Raw genomic sequence first — 22,728 nt, forward strand, 5'->3', positions numbered from 1 at the left:
TCTCTGATTGTCAGAGAAATGCAAATCAAGACAACAATGAGATATCATTTCACTCCTGTGCGAATGTCATACATCAGAAAAGGTAACAGCAGCAAATGCTGGAGAGGGTGTGGGGTCAAAGGAACCCTCCTGCACTGCTGGTGGGAATGTCAATTGGTCCAACCTCTGTGGAGAACAGTCTGGAGAACTCTCAGAAGGCTAGAAATGGACCTACCCTATGACCCTGCAATTCCTCTCCTGGGGATATATCCTAAGGAACCCAACACATCCATCCAAAAAGATCTGTGTACACATATGTTCTTGGCAGCACAATTTGTAATAGCCAAAACCTGGAAGCAGCCCATGTGTCCAACAACAGATGAGTGGCTGATCCAGTTGTGGTATATATACACAATGGAATACTCCTCAGCTGTAAAAAATGGTGACTTCACCATTTTCAATAGATCTTGGATGGTCCTTGAAAAAATCATGTTGAGTGAAATAAGTCAGAAACAGAAGGATGAATATGGGATGATCTCACTCTCAGGCAGAAGCTGAAAAACAAGATCAGAAAAGAAAACAGAAGTAGAACCTGAAATGGAATTGGAGTATTGCACCAAAGTAAAAGACTCTGGGGTGGGTGGGTGGGGAGAATACAGGTCCATGAAAGATGATAAATGACATAGTGGGGGTTGTATTGTTATATGGGAAACTGGGGAATGTTATGCATGTACAAACTATTGTATTTACTGTTGAATGTAAAACATTAATTCCCCAATAAAGAAATAAATTTTAAAAAAAAGAACATTCACTCCAGAGGAGATCCAAAAGGCTAACAAACATATGAAAAACTGCTCCAAGTCGCTGATTGTCAGAGAAATGCAAATAAAGACAACATTGAGATACCACCTCACCCCTGTGAGAATGGCATACATCAAAAGGATAGCAGCAACAAATGCTGGAGAAGCTGTGGGGACAGAGGAACCGTTCTGCACTGCTGGTGGGAATGTAAATTGGTCCAGCCTCTCTGGAGAGCAGTCTGGAGAACTCTCACAAGGCTAGACATGGACCTTCCATATGACCCAGTAATTCCTCTCCTGGGGATATACCCCAAGGATTATAATGCCCAACCAAAAAGATATGTGTCCACCTATATTCATAGCAGCACAATTCATAATAGCTAAAACCTGGAAGCAACCCAGGTGCCCAACAACAGAGAAAGTTGTGGTATATATACACAACAGAGAAAGTTGTGGTATATATACACAACAGAGAAAGTTGTGGTATATATATACAATGGAATACTATGCAGCTATTAAGAACAATGAACCCATCTTCTCTGACCCATCTTGGATGGAGCTAGAAGGAATTATGTTAAGTGAGCTAAGTCAGAAAGATAAAGATGAGTATGGGATGATCCCACTCATCAACAGAAGTTGAGAAAGAAGAACAGAAAGGGAAACTCAAAGCAGGATTTGACTAAATCTAGAGAAGGGCACCAAAATAAAAGCCCTGTGGTGAGGGGGAGGGTGGACATTCGGCTTCCTGTAGCAGCAAGGGTGTGGGGGTGGGTGGGATGGGACACAGTATTTTGGTGGTGGAAATGCTGCTTATGTATACTCCTATTAATTTGTAGTTACATAAATCACTATTTAGTTAATATGAGAGGGAAAATTGATTGTATGTCTCAAACTTTTTAAAGCACAGACTGAGTCTTTTTAATACATATGCTGAGTCTTTGATATGTTGACTCTCTCAAAAGCCTAGACCAGGGAGAACAGAAGCAACTGGTGGCACAGCTATATACAAGATGTTGGGTATTATACAGCAAATCCTAACAAAGGGGCTTCTCAAAGTTAACCCAATTACCAAATAATGTGATGATAATAATAACTATATATTGTCTTCTTGAACCCTAAGACAGCAGGAACCTCACATTTCCACTATAGAGCCTATATTTCCCCCAGTCCTGGGAACTTAGGGTGGGGCGCACTTTCCTGCATGCTTCTCTCAGTTCATACCAAATAATATTGCATCCTCCAATCCCAACCTAATCAACGCAATGAGTGCCACCGTAGCATGCTTCACTTCAGAGTGTGTCCAGAGACGTCAAGTGTGTAATGACAACCCTTCAGCTTCATTACTCGGGTGAGACCTTTCCTTTCATAGTATTCTCTAATTCCATTCCAGGCAGTTCATTTCCTAACAAAGTCCCAAAACCTAGATATAGACCAGGTCCCCTGAGATAAAGCATATGTTCACACATATCCATAAACTAGGGCAAAATATATACCTGAAAGCAAAAATACACAATAGTCTGCAGTGAGTACCCCCCAACACTTCATCTGTACTATTCCAGCCTTTAGGTCCATAATTGTTCAACAATTTTTTTGGCTTTGTATGTTAACTCTCTTTTCAGCCACCAGGTTCCAGATGCCAGCATGATGCCAACCAGACTTCCCTGGACAGACAATCCCACCAATGTGTCCTGGAGTTCCGCTTCCCCAGAGCTTCCCCAGAGACCCACCCTACTAGGGAAAGAGAGAGGCAGACTGGGAGTATGGATCGACCAGTCAACACCCATGTTCAGTGGGGAAGCAATGACAGAAGCCAGACCTTCCACCTTCTGCAACCCACAATGACCTTGGGTCCATACTTCTAGAGGGATAAAGAATAGGAAAGCTATCAGGGCAGGGCAGGGGAGGGGATATGGAGAGCTGGTGGTGGGAATTGTGTGGAGTCGTACCCCTCTTATCCTATGGTTTTGTTAATGTCTCCTTTTTAAATAAATAAACAAAAAAAAAAAAAGGAGGAGGAGAAAAAGGAGAACAAAGAAAACAAAAAATGCTTTGCTCTCCCTTCTCTTTACATGATGGCAGAGGAGGTTGAATTGCTATGTGGAAAACTGGGAGATGTTATGTATGTTCAAACGATTGTATTTTACTGCCAATTGTAAACCACTGATCCTCCAATAAAGAAATTTTAAAGAGTTCCAGAAAGGTTTCCTGGAGCTGCTGATTGCTACCTGCATTGTTTTGGTTTGGTTTCTGGCACTTTAATAAGGTTTGACAAGATTATAAGATTTTAGGGGAGTAGTTCCACACTTCCTGGGCTTCCAGAAGTGACTGTGCATTAAGTGAGATATTCTAGGCAGAAGAAATAACAGTAATGAATATGTTTGCATGAAAACTAACAAATTCTGGGAGTTGGGCTGTAGCGCAGCAGGTTAAGCACAGGTGGCGCAAAGCACAAGGACCGGCATAAGGATCCCGGTTCGAGCCCCGGCTCCCCACCTGCAGGGGAGTCGCTTCACAGGCGGTGAAGCAGGTCTGCAGGTGTCTATCTTTCTCTCCTCCTCTCTGTCTTCTCCTCCTCTCTCCATTTCTCTCTGTCCTATCTAACAATGACAGCAACAATAATAACTACAACAATAAAACAACAAGGGCAACAAAAGGGAATAAATAAAATAAATATTTAAAAATAAATAAATAAAATTAAAAAAAACTAACAAATTCTTAGAACACTTGCCTTGAATGTGAGAAAAACGAGACAAATGTGTAGACTATTTTTACATTATATTACATATTAAAATTTTAAGGGTTATTCTTAACACTTTGACAATTGTATAAGATTTACTCTAGACTTTTTTGTGAGTTTAAACTTCTGACTCTTAAACTAACAAAATTAGAGTTCTAAATATACATTTGGATACAATCTGCTGGGAGACCTACCCTGAGTTAGTCATAGTGACTACATGGGTGTTATAAAGTACAGAATATGTTTTCTGGCTAAAACAAAAAGTAAAAAAAAATAAGTATATGAAAGAGATAAAATATAGCTGAAAGGGGGGGAAAGTATAAATGAATGAGTAGATCAATAAAACTGGTAATCACAAGTTTGTAGTGGGTGAGATGTTGAAAAAACATCCTAGTAATAAGTTATTAATTTCTTGAAGTTTTTACAGTCAAAACTATGTCACATCAAACCAACTTCTGGTTCTCCTCTTTGGTAAAATAATGTTACTTTTAATTGACTTGGTATTAAGTGTGAAGTATTTAGTCTAAATATTTGGTATTTCAAATATATATATATATATATATACTGGTTAAGTTCTAATATTGGGCTTAAAATACTTAGAAGAGTATAGTCATATAATCCTGTCAGTATCTTAAATATTGACACACCTGTTTACTAATAAGGAGACTCTAAAATTGTATAATCCTAGCCAGTGAGTTGTCAAATGTAAGTGAGCTCATAACTTGGTTAAAGTTCCTGTTTCTCCTGATCCAGCTATTACTGAGTCTGCCGTTTCCTGTTGGTCACAACTGAATGACCGTTATCTGTGCTTCCGTGCCAAACCATGCTGCTACGGGCATTGCTGTTGACAATCTCTTGAAGGGCCAGTCTTCCACCTTTCACCTGGAGAGATCTTTCTTAGAATAAGAGACCCCAACACTCAGACCAATGTAGGCTTACATGCTTTCAAGTAGTGTTTTCATAAGTGGGTACTGCCCTTCTTTTCATATGTTATGGGTAATTCTATGTTTTGAGAGTGCTGAGTGGTAAAAACCTGAGGTTAACTTAGACCCCTCTGAAAATTTAGGTATATTTCTTAACTCAAGGCTAGACTCTGTAAATACACTGGCTTAGACTTAAGCCCAGCTTGTTATTGTATAATAAATGGTCTTCAAGGCCTTAACAACTGAGAAAAAGTTTGAGCTTGTCAGACAGAACAGAGACTACAAAAACTGGTCAGAGACAAGAGACTGTCTCACCTAATAAAGGCCATTTTTGGCTAATGCCAAATCACCTCATAACCTGGGGTCCTATTCATGGAACTCTTCTTTAAAATTTTTTAAAAATATTTATTTGTTTCCTTTTATTGCCCTGGTTGTTTTATTGTTGTAGTTATTATTACTGTTGTTATTGATGTCGTCATTGTTGGATAGGACATAGAGAAATGGAGAGAGGAGGGGAAGACAAAAAGGGGAATGAAAGATAGACATCTGCAGACCTGTTTCACCACTTGTGAAGCAACTCTCCTGCAGGTGGGAAGCAGGGGGTTCGAACCAGGATCCTTTCACCTGTCTTTGCACTTTGTGCCATATGTGCTTAACCCGCTGTGCTACTGCCTGATTCCCCATGAATTCTTAAATTACTCATGACTACTATGAGCCTAGACCTATAAGGGATCCCTCTGCCTGCCATTGCTGGTCACTTCCATTGGGGATGTCATTGTCAGTCCTTTTGTGGGCCTCTCAGGACCTTGTCCTCACTGAAAAGTAACACTGGTAAAGATTGCCCCACTCTCTGAAGAAAGTCTGGGCCACTCTACTTTGCCACTTGAGGAAGTTTGGTCCTGCAACATGCAGAAATGGCCCCAGCTGTGACAATAAAGTATGAGCTTAAAATGACAGAGACAGACCTAGAAGTCATACTAAATATGACTCCTTGCTAAATATTAACAGACTTGGGCCCCAGGTCAGATTGATGTGGTCCACAGTTAATTAAAAATATTGTTTCAATTTGAAAGCCACTCTCTTTGCTACGACTCAGTTCTAGAGTTCTGTTCTCCACTTTAATACCATTCTCATAGATATTCTTTAGGTTTAATTAACATTAGTCTACAGTTCTTGCCTGTCCTCCAAATAAAGACCCTTGGATCCTCTACTTTTTCTCATCTACACAATGAAAAGATTGTGAGCCCCAAGGGTGTAAAGAACAGTACTGTGTCAAAATAAAATAAAAATGGGTACAAAGGTTACACTGCTCCCAATGCCATTCTGTTGGCTGTACAACTTTAAAAAATTGCTGTGCTTTGACTCCTTATCATTTGCCCTAAAAATTAATTTTCAAGTTGACTATCCAAGAGAAGACTCCATGAGACTGTAGACCAGAAAGATGACAGCTCCAAAACTAATCTACACATAACAAAAACATGTGGACTCAACCACTAATATGATAGATAGAAAGTCCTTATTCTCAATATCAGTTCCCTTACTGTAACATATAGTCATTTTTTCATGAGTATTTGTAATTATAAACTTAGTCATAATATTAGTTATAAAGTGAGGCTGTTTGACTTTGAGTCAGATCACAAGCATCAAATAAAGTGGGGGAGTGAAGTAGTGTATAAAAATAATTGCAAATATTTGTACCAGGTTTTCAGGACATCTAGAAATTCCAAGCTTAGTCATCCTCCATCTTCTGGTGTTTACCTGGCCCTGGGAGTCTTAAACCTTTCACTACCTCTGCCCATTTCATGGTCCTCACATGCTCACCTGTGAATCATCAGCCAACTTTTTCTTTGTGGACCCTTTTACTATACAAAAGAAACGCTGCAGGTTTCAGACAGTAGTGCAGTATGTTGAGCACACATGGCAAAGAGCACAAGGACCAACATAAAGATGCGGTTTGAGCCCCCAGCTCCCCACCTGTGGGGGAGTTACTTCACAGGCAGTGAAGCAGGTCTGCAGGTGTCTGTCTTTCTCTGCCCCTCTGTCTTCCTCTCCTCTCTCCATTTCTCTCTGTCCTATCCAACAACGATGACATCAATAACAACAACAGTAATAACTACAATAAAACAGCAAGGACAACAAAAGGGAAATTAAATAATTTTTTTTTTCCTCCAGGGTTATTGCTCCATGAATCCACTGCTCCTGGAGGCCATTTCCCCCCCCCCTTTTTGTTGCCCTAGTTGTTGCAGTCTCATTGCGGTTATTATTGCCATTGTTGACGTTGCTTTGTTGTTGGATAGGACAGAGAGAAATGGAGAGAGGAGGGGAAGACAGAGAGAGAGGGGGAGAGAAAGATAGACACCTGCAGACCTGCTTCACCGCCCGTGAAGCGACTCCCCTGCAGGTGGGGAGCCGGGGGCTCGAACTGGGATCCTTACGCGGGTCCCTGCGCTTTGCGCCACGTGCGCTTAACCCACTGCAACACCACCCGACCCCCTAAATAAATATTTTAAAAAAACAATAAATTAATAAATAAATGAACTCTGCTGAGATCCAAGGCCCAGAACTTGTAGCATGAGCTAATCCTGGGTCAACACCAAAAAACTCTGTTTTCTGGCACCCCAGGTGTCATGACATTTGTTCAGATTCCCCATTTACACCTGTACTTCCATATAGGCCACACTGCCATAATTTTTAACTATATTAATATTCGATGAAAGCAATGGGAATGACAGAAACTCTATCATATAGATAACTTAAAATAAGAATTTTCCATCATGTATGAGCAATATATGATAAACCAACAGAAGACTAACAGATATTATATAATGGCCAAAAATGTTTACTTAAATAAAACAGTCTTTTCAATTTTGAACATAACCAACAGTAGTTAGTACTTTTGTATTCAAGCTGAAATATTGAAGTATAAACATAGCTATATCTCATAAACTATAAAATAGTTATCCCTGAATATAATTAACATATCTCAAAGTAAAAGTATTTTGTGCTTTTATCACAATATACATATGTACTGAAACCACACAGGTTTCATAAAACTATAATTTCAACAATAAATGTGGCACCAATCATTTCAAGCTGCTCAATATCTTATTTTGTAAATGTCCTTATTGGGGGATTAATATTTTACAGTCAACAGTAAATACAATAATTTGTATATAACATTTCTCAGTTTTCTATATAACAATATAATCCTCACTAGGTCCTTTGTCATCCTTTTCCAAGACCTGAACTCTCCCACCAACCCCAGGGTCTTTTACTTTGGTACAATACACCAACTCTAGTCCAAGTTCTGCTTAGTGTTTTCTCTTCTGATCTTGGTTTTCAACTTCTGCCTGATAGTGAGATGATCCCATATTCATTCTTCTGTTCCTGACTTATTTCACTTAACAGCATTTCTTCAAGCTCCATCCAAGATGGGCTGAAAACGGTGAAATCAACATTCTTAATAACTGAATAGTATTCCATTGTGTATTATACCACAACTTGCTCAGCATCTCATCTGTTGTTGGACACCTGGGTTGTTTCCAGGTTTTGGCTATTACAAATTGTGCTGCTAAGAACATATGTATACACAGATCTGTTTGGATGGGTGTGTTGGGTTCCTTAGGATATATTACCCAGGAGAGGAATTGCAGGATCATAGGGTAGGTCCATTTCTAGCATTTTGAGAGTTCTCCAGACTGTTCTCCACAGAGGTGGGACCAAGTGACATTCCCACCAGCAGTGCAGGAGGGTTCCTTTGAACCCACACCCTCTCAAACATTAGTTGCTGCTACCTTTTCTGATGTATGACATTCTCACAGGAGTGAAGTGGTATATCATTGTCTTTATTTACATTTCTCTGACAAAGACTTGGAGCATATTTCCATGTGTTTCTCAGCCTTTTGGATCTCTTCTGTGGTGAATATTCTGTCCATACCCTCTCCCTGTTTTTGGATGGAATCATTTATTTTCCTATTGTTGCATTTGACAAGCTCTTTATATATTTTCGATATTAACTCTTATCTGATGTATGGCATGTAAAGATTTTTCTTCCATTCTGTGAGGGGTCTCTTTGAGTACTCACTTCATTTGCTGTGCAGAAGCTTTTTAAATGGATGTAGACCAATAGGTTTGTACTTGCCTCATTCTTCTTTGAAATAGTATTTATTTCATTGGAAATGTTCTTAAAATTTATGCAGAAAAAGAGTTTTGCCAATATTGTCCTCTAAGTATCTGGTAGTTTCTTGTCTGACATTCAAGTCCTTGATCCACTTGGAATTTACTTTTATTTTTGGTGATATATAGTGGTTCAGTTTCATTCTTCTGCGTGTTTCAACCCATTTTTTCCAACACCATGTGTTGAAGAGACTCTTCCCCATTTATTAGTCTGGGCACCTTTGCCAAACATTTTATGACTGTATTGTGGGGTCTTGCTTCTGGGATCTCAATACTATTCCGCTGGTCAGTGTGTCTATTCATGTTCGAGTACCAAGTAGTTTTTATTACAGTGGCTCTATAATACCATATGAGATCTGGGAATGTGATGCCTCTAGTTCTGTTCTTTCTTCTCAAGATTATTTTGGAAACTCTAGGTCTTTTCTGGTTCCAGATAAACAGCTGTAGCATTTGTTATATTCTCCTTAAAAATGTGGTTGGGTTGTTGATGATGACAGCATTACTTTTGTAGATGGCTCTGCGTAGCATATTCATTTTGATAATGTTAATTCTTCCAACCCATGAACATGGAATATCTTTCCACTTCTTTGTGTCTTTTTCAATTTCCTTGAGTAGTGACTCATAATTCTCAGTATACAAGTCTTTTACTTCTTTAGTTAAGTTTATTCCTAGATATTTTATTGTTTTTGTTGCTATAGTAAAAGGAATTGATTTCTGGATTTCATCTTCTTCTAAATTAGTGTTTGCATAGAGGACCGCCACTGACTTTTGTATGTTGATTTTGTAGCCTGACAACTTACTCTATTGCCTGGTGACTTCAAAAAGCTTCTTGCTAGATTCTTTAGGTTTTTCTATGTATACTATCATGTCATATGCAAATAGGAAGAATTTGACTTCTTCTCTCCCAATATGTATGCCTTTAATTCCTTGCCCTTGCCTGATTTCTATAGCTAGAACTTCCAACACTATGTCGAATAATAATGGTGATAGTGGCCAGTCCTGTCTAGTACCTGATCTGAGTGGAAATGCTTCCAGTTTTTCACCATTGAGTATAATGTTGGCTGTAGCTTTGCTATAGATAGACTCCACTATCTGCAGGAATTTTCCATCTATTCCCATTATTTTTGTAGCATTTTGATCATAAAGGGATGTTGGATTTTGTCAAAGGCTTTCTCTGCATCTGTTGATACAACCATGCGGTTTTTAGTCTTGCTTTTGTTGATGTGGTGGATCACATTTACATATATTAAATGTGGTGGATTGATTTACATATATTAAACCAACCTTGCATCCCTGAGATAAGCCCCATTTGGTCATAATGAACAGTCTTTTTGATATACTGCTGTATCTGGTTGGCTAGAATTTTATTCAATATTTTAGCTTCTTTATGTCTTTGATGTTGTCTAGACTGGAGAAGTTTTCAGCTATTATGGCCTGGAGAATGCTTTCTTCCTCTCCTACTCTTTCTTCCTCTGGTATGCCAATAATGTGTATATTGTTTCTTTTGAAGTCATCCCATAGGACTCTGTTGTTGTTTTCAGTATCTCTTAATCTCTTTTTGAGATCTCTTACTTCTTTTTTAGTTGTCTCTAATTCGTCCTCGATCTTGCTAATTCTGTCTTCAGCCTCATTGATTCTATTCTCTCTGCCCTCTACTGTTTTCTGGAGTTCATCTATTTTGTTGCCCTGTTCTGATACTGTTTTAGCTTGTTCAGCTAGTTGTTCTTAGCTCAGCAATTTCAGCTTTCAGCTCTCTAATAACCATGAAATAATTAGTATTTTCTTCCATAGTCTCATTTGTTTTTCCTGTATTTCTGATTACAATTTTTTTCAAATTCTTTACTCACTCCTGTGATTATTTCCTTAGCTAATGTTTGGATGTTGAACTCGTTATTTTGTGCTTCACCCTCTGGAGGACTTTTAGCTGGACTCTTGTCCTGGTTTGATTCTCCAATATTTCTTCTTGTAGTTTTAACCATTTTATATATTATGTTATGAGTTCCCTCTCTCAGTACTTTTCAAATTACTGATCACGATAGCCTGGATTGACTTGTGTCTAAGTAAGGTAATTAAAGGGTTCACAGTGGTGGAAGTTAACAGTTGTTTCAATATATTTTAATCCCTGAGTTGGAGCTCAGTGGTTTGAAAGCTTCTTTTTTTTTTTTCTCCTTCCCTGTAGGCTATGGGAGCCTGAGGGCTTCTAAACTATAAGTAGGCTTCTTAGCTTAATCACTGACTCCTGACCAAGAGATAAAGCAGGGTGTGGCAGAGATAATCCAGTGGTTATGCAAAGAGACTTTCACAGCCCCACAGCTATGCCACTGAGGTATAGGTCTTCTCCTGAGTTTCCTGGTTAAATCTCTGTCCCCTGGTGTCCCTCCCTGTCGCTGCTCCAGATTCTGAGGGCAGTAGCAATGGAGACTCAGAGTTGCACTTGGTGAGTCTCCGGGGAGTCCTCTCCTCCCTTCAGCTGTCCCCTTGTTGGTGGAGCAGACTGGAGGTGGTGTCTCAACTGATAAACTGCTGGACTGTTAGCAGTCACTTAATCTCTCCCTACACTCCTCTCTGTCACCAACCACACGTGTTTGTACTCACTGGTGATTTAGTGGGTTCCTGTGGTCATTCTAGTCCTGTCTTGTTTTGGTCCCGTGTGGTCTCCTTTGGTATTCCTAGTTGATGTGGGAGAGGAGAGGAGAGGAGAGAAAGCGATCACTGGAGTGAATATTCTGTTCATATCCTCTGCCCATTTATGGATGGGGTCATTTGCTGTTTTGGTGCTAAGTTTGCTGAGTTGTTTGTGTATTTTGGTGATTAATCTCTTGACTGATGTATGGCATGTGAAGATCTCCCATTCTGTGAGGGGTCTCTTTGTGTGATAGTTTCTTTGGCTGTGCAGAAGCTTTTCAATTTGATGTAGTCCCATTGGTTTGTTTCTGCTTTACTCTTCCTTGCAATTGGGTTTGTTTCATCAAAGATGCCCTTGAGGTTTTGGTGAGAAAGTGTTCCACCAATGTTTTCCTCTAAGTATTTGATAATTTCTGGTCTAACATCCAGGTCCTTGATACATTTGGAGTTGATTTTTGTTTCTAGTGAAATAAGGTGGTTCAGTTTCATTCTTACGCATGTTTCAACCCAATTTTCCAAGCACCATTTATTGAAGAGAGCCTCCTTCCTCCATTTAATACTTTGGGCCCCTTATCAAAGATTAGATGTCCATAGGTATGGAGGTTTAGTTCTGGGCTTTCAATTCTGTTCCACTGGTCTGTGTGCCTATTTTTGCTCCAGTACCAGGCTGTTTTGATGATGGTGGCCTTATAATATAGTTTGAGATCTGGGAGCGTGATGCCTCTATTTCTGTTTCTTTTCCACAAGATTGTTTTGACAGTTCTGGGTGTTTTCTGGTTCCAGATAAATGATTTTAGTTTTTGTTCTATTCTCTTAAAGAAGCTTGCAACTTTGATGGGTATTGCATTAAATTTGTATATGGCTCTGGGGAGAATATTCATTTTGATGATATTTATTCTTCCAATCCATGAGTATGGGATGTCTTTCCATTTCTTGGTATCATTTTCTATTTCTTTGAATAGTGACTCATCATTTCCAGTATACAAGTCTTTTACTTCTTTGGTCAGGTTTATTCCTAGGTATTTTATTGATTTTGCTGCAACAGTGAATGGGAGTGATTCCTGGATATCTTCTTCTTCAGATTTAGTGTTTGCATAAACAAATTCCACTGTTTTTTGTACATTGATTTTGTAGCCTGACACCTTGCTATATTGCCTAATAATTTCCAGTAGTTTTCTGCTGGATTCTTTAGGTTTTTCTATTTATACTATCATATCATCTGCAAATAGTGAGAGCTTGATTTCTTCCCTTCCAATCTGTATTCCTTTGGTTTCTTTCTCTTACCTGATTGTTATGGCAAGAACTTCCAATACTATGTTGAAGAGTAATGGTGATAATGGACATCCCTGTCTAGTCCCTGATCTGAGGGGGAATACTTTCAGCTTCTGTCCATTGAGTATGATGTTGGCTGTAGGTTTGCTATATATCCTTGACTATCTTGAGGAATTTCCCATCTGTTCCCATTTTTTGTAGTGTTTTGAGCATGAATGTGTATTGGATTTTGTCAAAGGCTTTCTCTGCATCTGTTGAGATAATCATGTAGTTTTTGGTTTTGCTTTTATTGATGTGGTGAATGACACTGATTGACTTACATATGTTGAACCAGCCTTGCATTCCTGGGATAAATCCCACTTGGTCGTGATGAACAATCTTTTTGATACACTGCTGTATCCGGTTGGCCAGGATCTTGTTTAATATTTTGTCATCTATGTTCATCAGAGATATTGTTCTATAGTTTTCCTTTTTTTGTTGTGTCCCTATCTGCTTTTGGTGTCAGGGTGATGTTGGCTTCATAGAAAGTGGAAGGGAGTGTTCCTGTTTCTTTGATCTTATGGAAAAGCTTTAGGAATATGGGCATTAACTGTTTCCTGAAGGTTTTGTAGAATTAATTTGTGAAGCCATCTGGTCCAGGACTTTTGTTGTTGGGGAGATTTTTAATAACTGTTTCATTTTTTTTGTCTGTGATTGGTGCATTTAAGTTTTGTAGTTCTTCTTGGCTCTGTTTTAGAAAAGCATGTGTCTAGGAATTCTTCTATTTCTTCCAGATTCTCTAGCTTGGTGGAGTATAGTTCTTCATAGAAGTTTTACATGATTTTCTGGATTTCTATGGAGTCAGTTGTGATATCTCCTGTATCGTTTACAATTCTTTTAATTTGAGTCTTCTCACTTTTTTTTTTTTTCCATGAGTCTGGCTAGGGGTTTGTCAATCTTGTTTAATTTTTCAAAGAAATAACATTTGGCTTCATTGATCTTTTTTTTCTGATCCATCCTCCCACTCTGTGCCTTTTGATGGGTGAGTTTAAGCCATTGTCATTTATTCATATTTTGGATTTAATGTATTGTAGTGCCATTATTTAACATTTTCTTATTTGCTCTGATATATGGCAAGCATTATGGTGATGTTCTTGTTTATAAGAGTCCTTTTAGAATCTCTTTCATGGCAGGCTTGGTGATGGTTGCCTCCTTTAACTGTTGTCTGTCTGAGAAGGTTTTGATCCCTCCATCTAGTTTGAATGAAAGTCTAGCAGGATGTGTTATCCTTGATTGAAACCCTTATTCATTCAGGGCTAAATAGATATCTTGCCATTCAGACTGGGAGTATGGACTGACCAGTCAACGTCCATGTTCAGTGGTGAAGCAATTACAGAAGCCAGACCTTCTACCCTCTGCAACCCACAATCACCTTGGGTCCATGCTCCCAGAGGGATAGAGAATGGGAAAGCTATCAGGGGAGGGGATGTGATATAGAGATTGGGTGATGGGAATTGTGTGGAGTTGTACCCCTCCTACCCTATGGTTTTGTTAATTTATCCTTTCTTAAATAAAAAAAAAATAAATAAATAAATAAAAAAGATATCTTGCCATTCTCTTCTGGCTTTTAGAGTTTGACTGGAGAAGTCTGCTGATAATCTTATGGGTTTTCCCCTGTATGTGACTTTTTGTTTTTTCTCTTGCAGTCTTTAGGATCCTTTCTTTATCCTTGCTTCTTTTCATTATAACTATGATGTGTCTTGGTGTCTTCAGGTCTGGGTTGATTCTGTTTGGGACTCTCTGGGCCTCTTGAATCTTAATATCCTTTCTGTTGTTCAGGTCTGGGAGGTTTTCTTCTTTTATTTCCTCTAGAATGTTTACTTCTCCTTCCTCTCTTTCTGCCTCTGGTAGGCCAAGTATATGAATGATTCTTCTTTTGAGATCATCCCATATGTCTCTGTTGTTGTTTTCAGTGTTTCTCAACCTCTTTTTGAGGTTTTATTATTTTATTTTATTATTATTATTTTTTTTTACCTTTTTCTTAATTTTCTCTAGCTCATCCTCTGTCTGGCTAATTCTGTTTTCTGCTTCTGTTAGCCTACTTTCCATTCCCTCAGCTTCTTTCTTTAGTTCAGTTATAGTATTAGCTTTTTCTTCTAATTGACCTTTTAGTTCAGCTATTTCAGCTTTCAGTTCTCTAATTACTTCGAGGTAGCTAGTATTTTCCTTGAAGGTCTCATCTGTTGTTCCCCTTATTCTGTTAGCCCTTTCCTCCATAATTGTTTTCATTTCTGTGATTATTAGGTTTACTATTGCTTGCATACTTTTCTTATCTATGGTTATTTCTGACTGATTTGTAGTTTCGTTTGTGCTCCTGTCTTCATTCATTGTAGTAGCAGTTTTATTTGGTCTTGGTTTACCCATTTTTTTATTGATGTGTTTTTTATTTTTCTTATCTGTTGTTCTTTGGTTGTTGTGTTTTGAGTACAAGCCATGCTTTGCTAAATACCCTTGTGACAAATGCAGTCACCAACCTTGGAAATTACAATAGTAACTGAAGCAAGCATTGATGTAGTTTAACCAATACCAGTTAGCCAAACAATGCCTCCAGTCCAAGAAAAAAAGCAACCTAATCCATATGAAAAAGAGAAAAAAAGGAAAAACAGAAAGCAAGAATAGACAATTATGCAAATATACTGTACACTGTAAATTACAGGGGTAGCAAGAGGAGAAAAGGAAGTAGAGAAGAGTCACACACACATAGAGTCCACTCTGAGTCACATTTCTTCCCCTAAATAATTCACAAATGAGTATCAGTGAATTCAGAAGGCAGAAGAAGGAGGAAGGACAAAAAGAAGACAAGAATGAGAAAGAGAAAAAAATAACAAAAAAAGCAGTGAAAGGATTTTTTTTTTTTAAATTAGCTAGCAGGAGGGAGAAAGGAGAGAGTGGATAGAGGAGGTAGATTGAAACAAGTTCCTCTCACACTGGATAGAACACCCCGTCACCTAGCAATGGAAAAAACAATAACAGTTAATTTTGGTCAATCTGAAGGAGGGGGGAAAAGGGACACACACACACACACACACACACACACACACACACACACACACACACACACACATATGTAATAATAAAGTAGAACAGAGTAAAAAACCCTAAAAGTCAGCCTGCAGCTTGGAAAGCTCCTGATTGGCTCCGGCAGCCTGAGCAAAGACAGCCAATTGTTAAACAAACAAACAAACAAACAAACAAAAAACCAAAAAACCTCCAGGTAGTCTTTCCCAGGCAGGGGTGAGGCTCTGACTAGTCAGATATTTTGTCACTCAAATTGAGCTCCTGCCACTTAGAAAGAAAATAAAGAAAAAAGAAAAAAAAAAAAGAAAGAGGTCAAAAAGGAAACGGATTGGAATCACACCCCTAGTGAGCCAGGAATCTTGGTAAACAAAAAAGCTCAGAAGGGAGTAGCAGCTCTCCAGCCTCTCCAGGCAGCTCTCCAGCCTCTGGGGTCTGGTTATGGGGTAGGGGCGGAGGGGTGCACTTCAAAAGTAATAAAAAGATTTCCTTTCTTATTTTTCTGTTATCTAACCCAAGGTTGAGGTTATAGTCACCTCCTTGGTGTCACACTTAGGACCCCTTATTCATCGTCCTGCTGACAGCCCAGTATTCTGACCTATCCATCAGTTGTTGTTGGAGCTCACGCCAGCAGCTACCTTCAAGTTGTCATCTTGGCTCTACCTACCTTCTCCTTCTTTTTAACCAGAGCACTGCTCAGCTCTGGCTAATGGTGGTGCAGGGGACTGAACCAGGGACCTTGGAGCCTCCAGCATGAGAGACTCTTCGCATAACCGTTATGTTATCTACCCTGCCCCCTGGGATCTTCTACTACTTTAAAATCCTTTTTTTGAGACTGAATAATTAATTTTTCTCAGTGAAGATGAACATTAAATACGAAATATTAAACATTAAATATTTTATCAGAATAAAAACATATGCACATTTAAGATTTAACTTCTAAATTCTGACTCTTATCAAGAATAAACCTTTGATCAGTCTTAAAAACAAAGCACTTTGAGTTAAACACAGAGGATAACCAATGTAAACATGGTAATATGTGGACATGGACAGATTTTACAATATAAAAACTTAGACAAATGGATTTTTAAACAGCCTTAGGTTGTAATGAGAAGATTATTAAAATTACCTTTATTATTTATTTTTTGATGAGATAAGACACTCAAGGAGACACACAACCAGAGCACTGCTAAGCTCTGACCTAAAGTCATGCTAGGGATGGAATGTGGGACCTTGGCTTTAGCCTGGGAGTGTTTTTGCATAACCATTATGCCCACTCAACAATCCTGTTATACTTAAATAACAATCTCAAATTTGGTTTAGATAAACTGTAAGTCAGCCTCCAGTAGCACTGCAGTTTAAAAAATATTTAAAAGGTGTTATTTGCCAATCATAACTTTACTGCTTTTAGCCCAACCCCTATCTGTAAATTTAAAAGTTTTGTTTAATAGTTTTATCTTTCTTTTTTTAAGCCCCACTGATAACTTTAAGTAATTTAGCCTGGTAGAGATAAGCCTTAGGCATTTGGTTCTCTTGTTAAAAGGTAACCAAAACCCAGAACTGTTGTGACTAGAAACCTTTATTTATTTATTTATTTTGATTTTTAAAATTTATTTATTTATTCATTTATTTATTATTGGCTAGAGACAGAGAGAAATTGAAAGGGGCAGGGGAGATAGGGAGAGAGACAGACAGACACCTGTAGCCCTGCTGCACTATTCGTGAAGCTTTCCCCCCCGGCAGGTAGGGACCAGGGTCTTGAACTTGGGTCTTTGTGCTTAACTAGGTGCACCACTGCCTGGCCCAATCACAGATTTTTTTTATTATTATTTTTAAAATGTATTTATTTATTTAAAAAAAGGAGACATTAACAAATCTGTAGGATAGGAGAGGGGTACAACTCCGCACAATTCCCACCACCAGAACTCCGGACTTTTGTTCTTTATTGGAGTGGGAAGGCCGGATATATTTCCCTTACCAGAGGGGGAGGGAATATGGAAGACACCTTGAAGTGGTAATGGATGTGTTTAATTTGACCTGGCCTTGCTAAGGACAAGTAAGGACCTGTCTCTCTCCTCCCTCTCCCTCTCCTCTTTTCTTGGATAAAGCTTAAAATTTCTGAACATCACGTAGCAGTTAGACTTAGCCACTAGGAACATTCTATTTTCTATATTAGGCATTTAACTTTACTAGCCTTGTGTTCTAAGTGAAGTTCAGTCTGACTTTCTTCGCCTCAATTCTATGTTTTTTATTTACTTGACCTTTTGTATAATCACCTGCAAAAATCTCCAACTCTTGCACATACTCAGTCTCTCTACATTCTCAGGCCTTCTATTCTGTGTACAGTTGCATGGTCATTTCTTTCTCTAAAGGATGTCCCTTGGATTTTTCTGCTTCAACTCACGATTTATTATTGTTATTATTAACTTTTATTTATCTATTGGACAGAGAAAGCCAGAAATCAAGAGGAAAAGAAGATATAGAGAACAAGAGAGATAGAAAGATACCTGCAGACCTTTTTCACCACCCATGAAGCTTCCCCCTGCAGGTGGGTTCTGGGGGCTTGGACTTGGATATTGAGCATTGCAACACGTGCACTCAACTAGGTGTGCCACCACCCACTCCCTAAGCTCATAGTGTTAATCTGTATTATATTTTAATCCTTTGAGATCATGATCAGTTTATATTAAAACATGACTGTACCACATGACTTCCCCTTAGTATGCTGAAAATGTCTGTGCCCAGAAGTTCTGACTCTTTTTATCTCTTTGCCTAGTGTCTGTTACTTTTCTCTCTTTACAAGTATCACCCTTTTTTTGTTTTGTTTGTTTGTGTGTTTTGTTTTTACATTGGCTTTAGTACTCTAAACAGCTTTGGCAGACTTGTTTAGCTATGGTATAAAGTCTCATGTAGTCATTCTCTGGAATAGTGTATCATGCAGAGCCTGAGCTCTCTGTAAGGGTCTGAATTACTCTATTATTGGAAAGTCATTAGTCTTTTAAGCCCTTGGGAGTAGTTATCAGTGTATAGCTGTCTTTTATTATATAAAGATATCATACTCCAGTTTAATCTTGCTTTGGTTGAACTTAATTAAATAGAACCACTTATGCTTTAACCTTTGAGATTTTTATTTATTTTTCATAGGAAAATAGCATGGTTTGTATATTTAATTTTATAAAGAACTTAAATGGGTATCATAATCCAATTATGATTATTACTAATATGTTTAAGAGCTTTACTTAACTATAACAATTTGAACAGTATTCAGGGCCAATAAGTTTAAGAATCATCATTATTATTATTAATTAGTCTCTATTATACTCTTTTTCTAATATGCCATAGACTTTATCTAGTTTGATATTATACGTGAATTAAGAATTTATGAAATATGTTATTATGTATTTACCTCAAAAAATTTCTTTAACTGGTTAAATTAGACATTTAGACACATAAACAATCACAGCCACTTAACCTCTGCAACAGAGGTGTTTTTATTTATCTATTTTCTGCATGCTGTCTAGAATGACTAGGAGCTTTGATGACTTTACAAGCTCTGGCTATGGTTGTTTTGTCTAGAGAGTCTACTGATGGTCATCTTACATCAAGGAAGGGCCATTCTATCTTTATAGAGAGTACATTTTATATCACCATTCTTTGAGAAACCTTTAAGAATCTTCCACCCTACATCTTAATGGGATTTGTTTATTCTGGTGCTTGCCCATGGGTGGTATATCACACTCAAACAGAACTCGCTTTGTTTGACTCTGGCCCTGTCCCTCTAATGATTTTTCAATGCCTCTTGGCTTGGGTGAGTGCGTATAAACCCCACACATGGGTCAGTCGAGCTGGATCTATTTTTTAAAAAAAAAATAGACATCTACTGACACCACCATTAATTTTATGATATTTTCATGGAACTTGCAGATTAGGACTCAACACTCACTTTGTAGCACCGAACATGCACTAACTGCCCTCTGCCCAAAATTCATATACCAGTAAGGATATGGCTCCATCTCTCACCACTTCAGAGATCAACCAGGCAACTTTGGGAGTTGACCAGTCTTCCTCTCCTGTCCTTTTAGGACAAGCTTCCACTTGGACCAAGGTCTTTACCACATTAGGTGGTGCTCCCTTACCTTTTGTTATCTGGTCATGTCACCCCATCCATGTTCCACTGTGCTGTGGGGTTGTTTCCAGGAGCTGCTGGAGGAATCTCTCCCTGCTCTGCACAACAGGTCCAGGGGTGCCTGGGTAGAGCCTGCCTCCTCCAGCAACCTGGGCTAACAGCCCCAGTGACAAGGGAGGTGGGATGCATTGTGCTCTTTCTCCTGATTCCCAGCCCATGCACCAGATGTAAATAGGGAATCTGAACAAAAATCATGCACCCAAGATGCAGGAAAAGAGAGTTTATTGGCGTCAACCCAGAATTAGCTCACACTACAAGTTCTGGGCCTTAAATCTTAGCAGAGTTTCTTTCTTTTTAAAAGATGTTATTTATTAATGAGAAAGACAGGAGAAAGAACCAGACATCTGGTAGAAGAACTAGACTCTGGTACATATGCTGCCAGCGATTGAACTCAGGACCTCATGCTTGAGAGTCTAGTGCCTTAGCCACTGCGTCACCTCCCAGACCACGAGCTTCTTTCTCCCTTTCTCTCTCTCTCTCTGTCTGTCTCTCTTTCTTTCTTTCTTTCTCTCTTTCTCTCTCTCTCTCTTTCTCTCTCTCTGTCTCTCTTCCTTCCTTTCTTTTTTTCTTCCTTCTTCTTTTTTTTTTTAATAGTAAAACAGCCCACAAAGAAAGGTTGGCTAATGATTCACAGTTGAGTTTGTAAGGAAATAGGCAGAAGTAGCAAAAGGCTTAAAGATCTCAGGGCCATAAAGACACCAGAAAGAAGATGGAAGGGGATTAAGCTTGGAATTTATAGTTTTCCTGAAAACCTGGTACAAATATTCACAGTTATTTTTATACACTGCTTTACTGGTAGACCACAACTCTTGTAGTGATTCTGTAGGACTCACATTCCCCTGTTGTCCCACTCCCTTTGCAAATGAGTCTGAGTCGTCCAGCTTCTGTGTGACTCAGATCTCTTCCTTGTCCTGTGACACAGGATACTTTTCCATTTGCATTTTAGCAAAGAGCTGCTGAATTTAGGTCCTAGTGAATATGACACCCATGTCCTCTGTGAAGAGCACAGACTAAGGAGACAAGGTAAGAGAGACTTCACTGAACTGTGTTGTACCTCAACTGGACCAAGATAAGCAGTGAGTACAGTGAGACACCAGGAAGAGATAATCTCTTCGGAGAGAGAAATTCCAAATCAGCAAGGAGACTGTACATCAACATAAAGCTCATCAGTCAGATTGACGTGAATGGACATGTTGAGGTCCTCCAACAGTGTGTTCCTGGCATTGTCTGTCATTGAGTTCATGCTAGGAATGCTGGGGAATGGCTTTATTGGGTTGGTTAATGGCAGTAGCTGGTTCAAGAGCAGGAGAATCTCTTTGGCTGACTTCATTACCACTCTGCTGGCTCTCTCCAGGATCATCCTGCTGTGGTTTCTCTTGGTTGACAATGCTTTAATGGTATTAACTCCCGTTGTGAATAATGAAAAGATTATAATGCAGACTCTTGGAACTTTCTGGATATTTACCAATGACTTAAACATTTGGCTAGTCACCTGTCTCAGTGTCCTCTACTGCCTGAAAATCGCCAGTTTCTCACACCCCATGTTCCTCTGGCTCAAATGGAGGGTGTCCCGGGTGGTGGTGTGGATGCTGCTGGGTTCAGTGCTCCTGTCTTTTGCCAGCGCCATGTGTCGGATCCAGGAATTTAAGTACTACCCTCTTTTCAGTAGAATCAGTGACACAAGGAATATGACTGAGCATTGTAGGAAGAAGAATGAATATAAGCTCATGCATGGCATGCGAAATTTGTGGCACCTCCCACCTCTGATTGTGTCTCTGGCCTCCAACCTTCTGCTCATCCTCTCCCTGGGGAGACACACACGTCAGATGCAGCAAAACGGTGCCAGCTCCAGAGATTCCACTACAGAGGCCCACAGATCGGCCATCAAAATCATCCTCTCTTTCTTCTTTCTCTTCTTACTATACTTCCTTGCCTTTATAATCACAGCATTCAGACATTTTCTGCCAGAAGCTTGGATGATTAAGATGGTTGCAGGAACAATTACAATGTTTTATCCAACTGGTCATTCATTTATTCTCATTCTAGCAAACAACAAACTGAAAAAGACACTTGTACAGATACTCTGTCGTGATTCTAGCTATTTGAAATCTTAATCCAAGAGACGTTTTAACTCAGGAGTAGTGGAAAAAACTAAAGGAATCCTTGGTGTTCTTGGTCCTATGCAAGAATATAAGGCTCTTTGTTTTTACTTTATTTTTTATTAGTTATTTAAAATTTATTTGCAAAATTGTAAGATAATAGGGGTATATAATTTCATCCATTTCCACCACCAGAGTTCTTTGTCCCCATTTCCTGCATTGGAAACTTCTTCCAAGGTCACAGATAAGGGTTGACTTCATGTCTATCACCATATTTCTCTCTCTCTATCTATCTATCTATCTATCTATCTATCTATCTATCTATCTCCACACACATATATATTAATACACAACATATTGCCCCTTTTTGCTATGCTCTTGCCTTAACTTTCTTTCTAAGTCACTCCTACACCGATGATTACTTCTGAGCATCCTTTCTTTTTTCTTTTTCTCTCTCAGATAAGAGAAACAGTGCTTGGCTTTGTCTGGTGTTTTCCAGATTTGCTTCCCTTTCAGTGATGGCATAAAAACAAGATTCCTGTGACAAGGAATTCAGGTGCTGGTAGAATTAAGGTTCAGATCACTCTGGTCTTCCCTTATTATTTACCTCTATAGTAGCATGGACCAAAATACATTTTGGGGTGCAGGAGATGGGAGTTTTGTCTTCTGCAATTGCTTCTCCTTTGGATATGGGTGTTGGCAGGTCGATCCATAGCCCCAGCTGTTTCTATCTTTCCCCATTTGGGTAGGACCCTGGAGAGGTGAGGTTCCAGGACACATTGGTGAGTAAGACTGGCTTGGAAAGGATGAAACAATCTTTGAAAATTGTCAATAGAGTAGGAAACTCTCCTTCCTTGACAACTGATTTTAACCTTAT

The 22,728-nt window shown here is 38.9% G+C and overlaps 2 protein-coding genes across 2 annotated transcripts in view; both read left to right on the plus strand.

Moving 5' to 3' along the window:
- The window catches only part of AGK (acylglycerol kinase), a 344,250-nt gene extending 328,147 nt beyond the window's left edge, over positions 1–16,103 (plus strand). The window contains exon 17 of the transcript XR_009551247.1: positions 16,092–16,103. The gene's annotated coding sequence lies outside the window, so the exon portion shown is untranslated. The remainder of the gene's footprint in view (positions 1–16,091) is intronic.
- Positions 16,104–20,916: 4,813 nt separating this feature from the next.
- LOC132539834 (taste receptor type 2 member 3-like) lies at positions 20,917–21,866 on the plus strand. The gene has a single exon (XM_060195757.1). The coding sequence runs from the start codon at positions 20,937–20,939 to the stop codon at positions 21,864–21,866; it is 930 nt and encodes a 309-aa protein (XP_060051740.1). The 5' UTR covers positions 20,917–20,936.
- Positions 21,867–22,728: the final 862 nt, after the last annotated feature.

The sequence above is a fragment of the Erinaceus europaeus genome, chromosome 8 (assembly GCF_950295315.1).
Source record: "Erinaceus europaeus chromosome 8, mEriEur2.1, whole genome shotgun sequence".
Classification (NCBI taxonomy): Eukaryota; Metazoa; Chordata; class Mammalia; order Eulipotyphla; family Erinaceidae; genus Erinaceus; species Erinaceus europaeus.

What these genes read in the sequence shown, in the direction of transcription:
- LOC132539834 (XM_060195757.1), top strand. Translation starts at nt 20,937, where the DNA reads ATGGACATGTTGAGGTCCTCCAACAGTGTGTTCCTGGCATTGTCTGTC.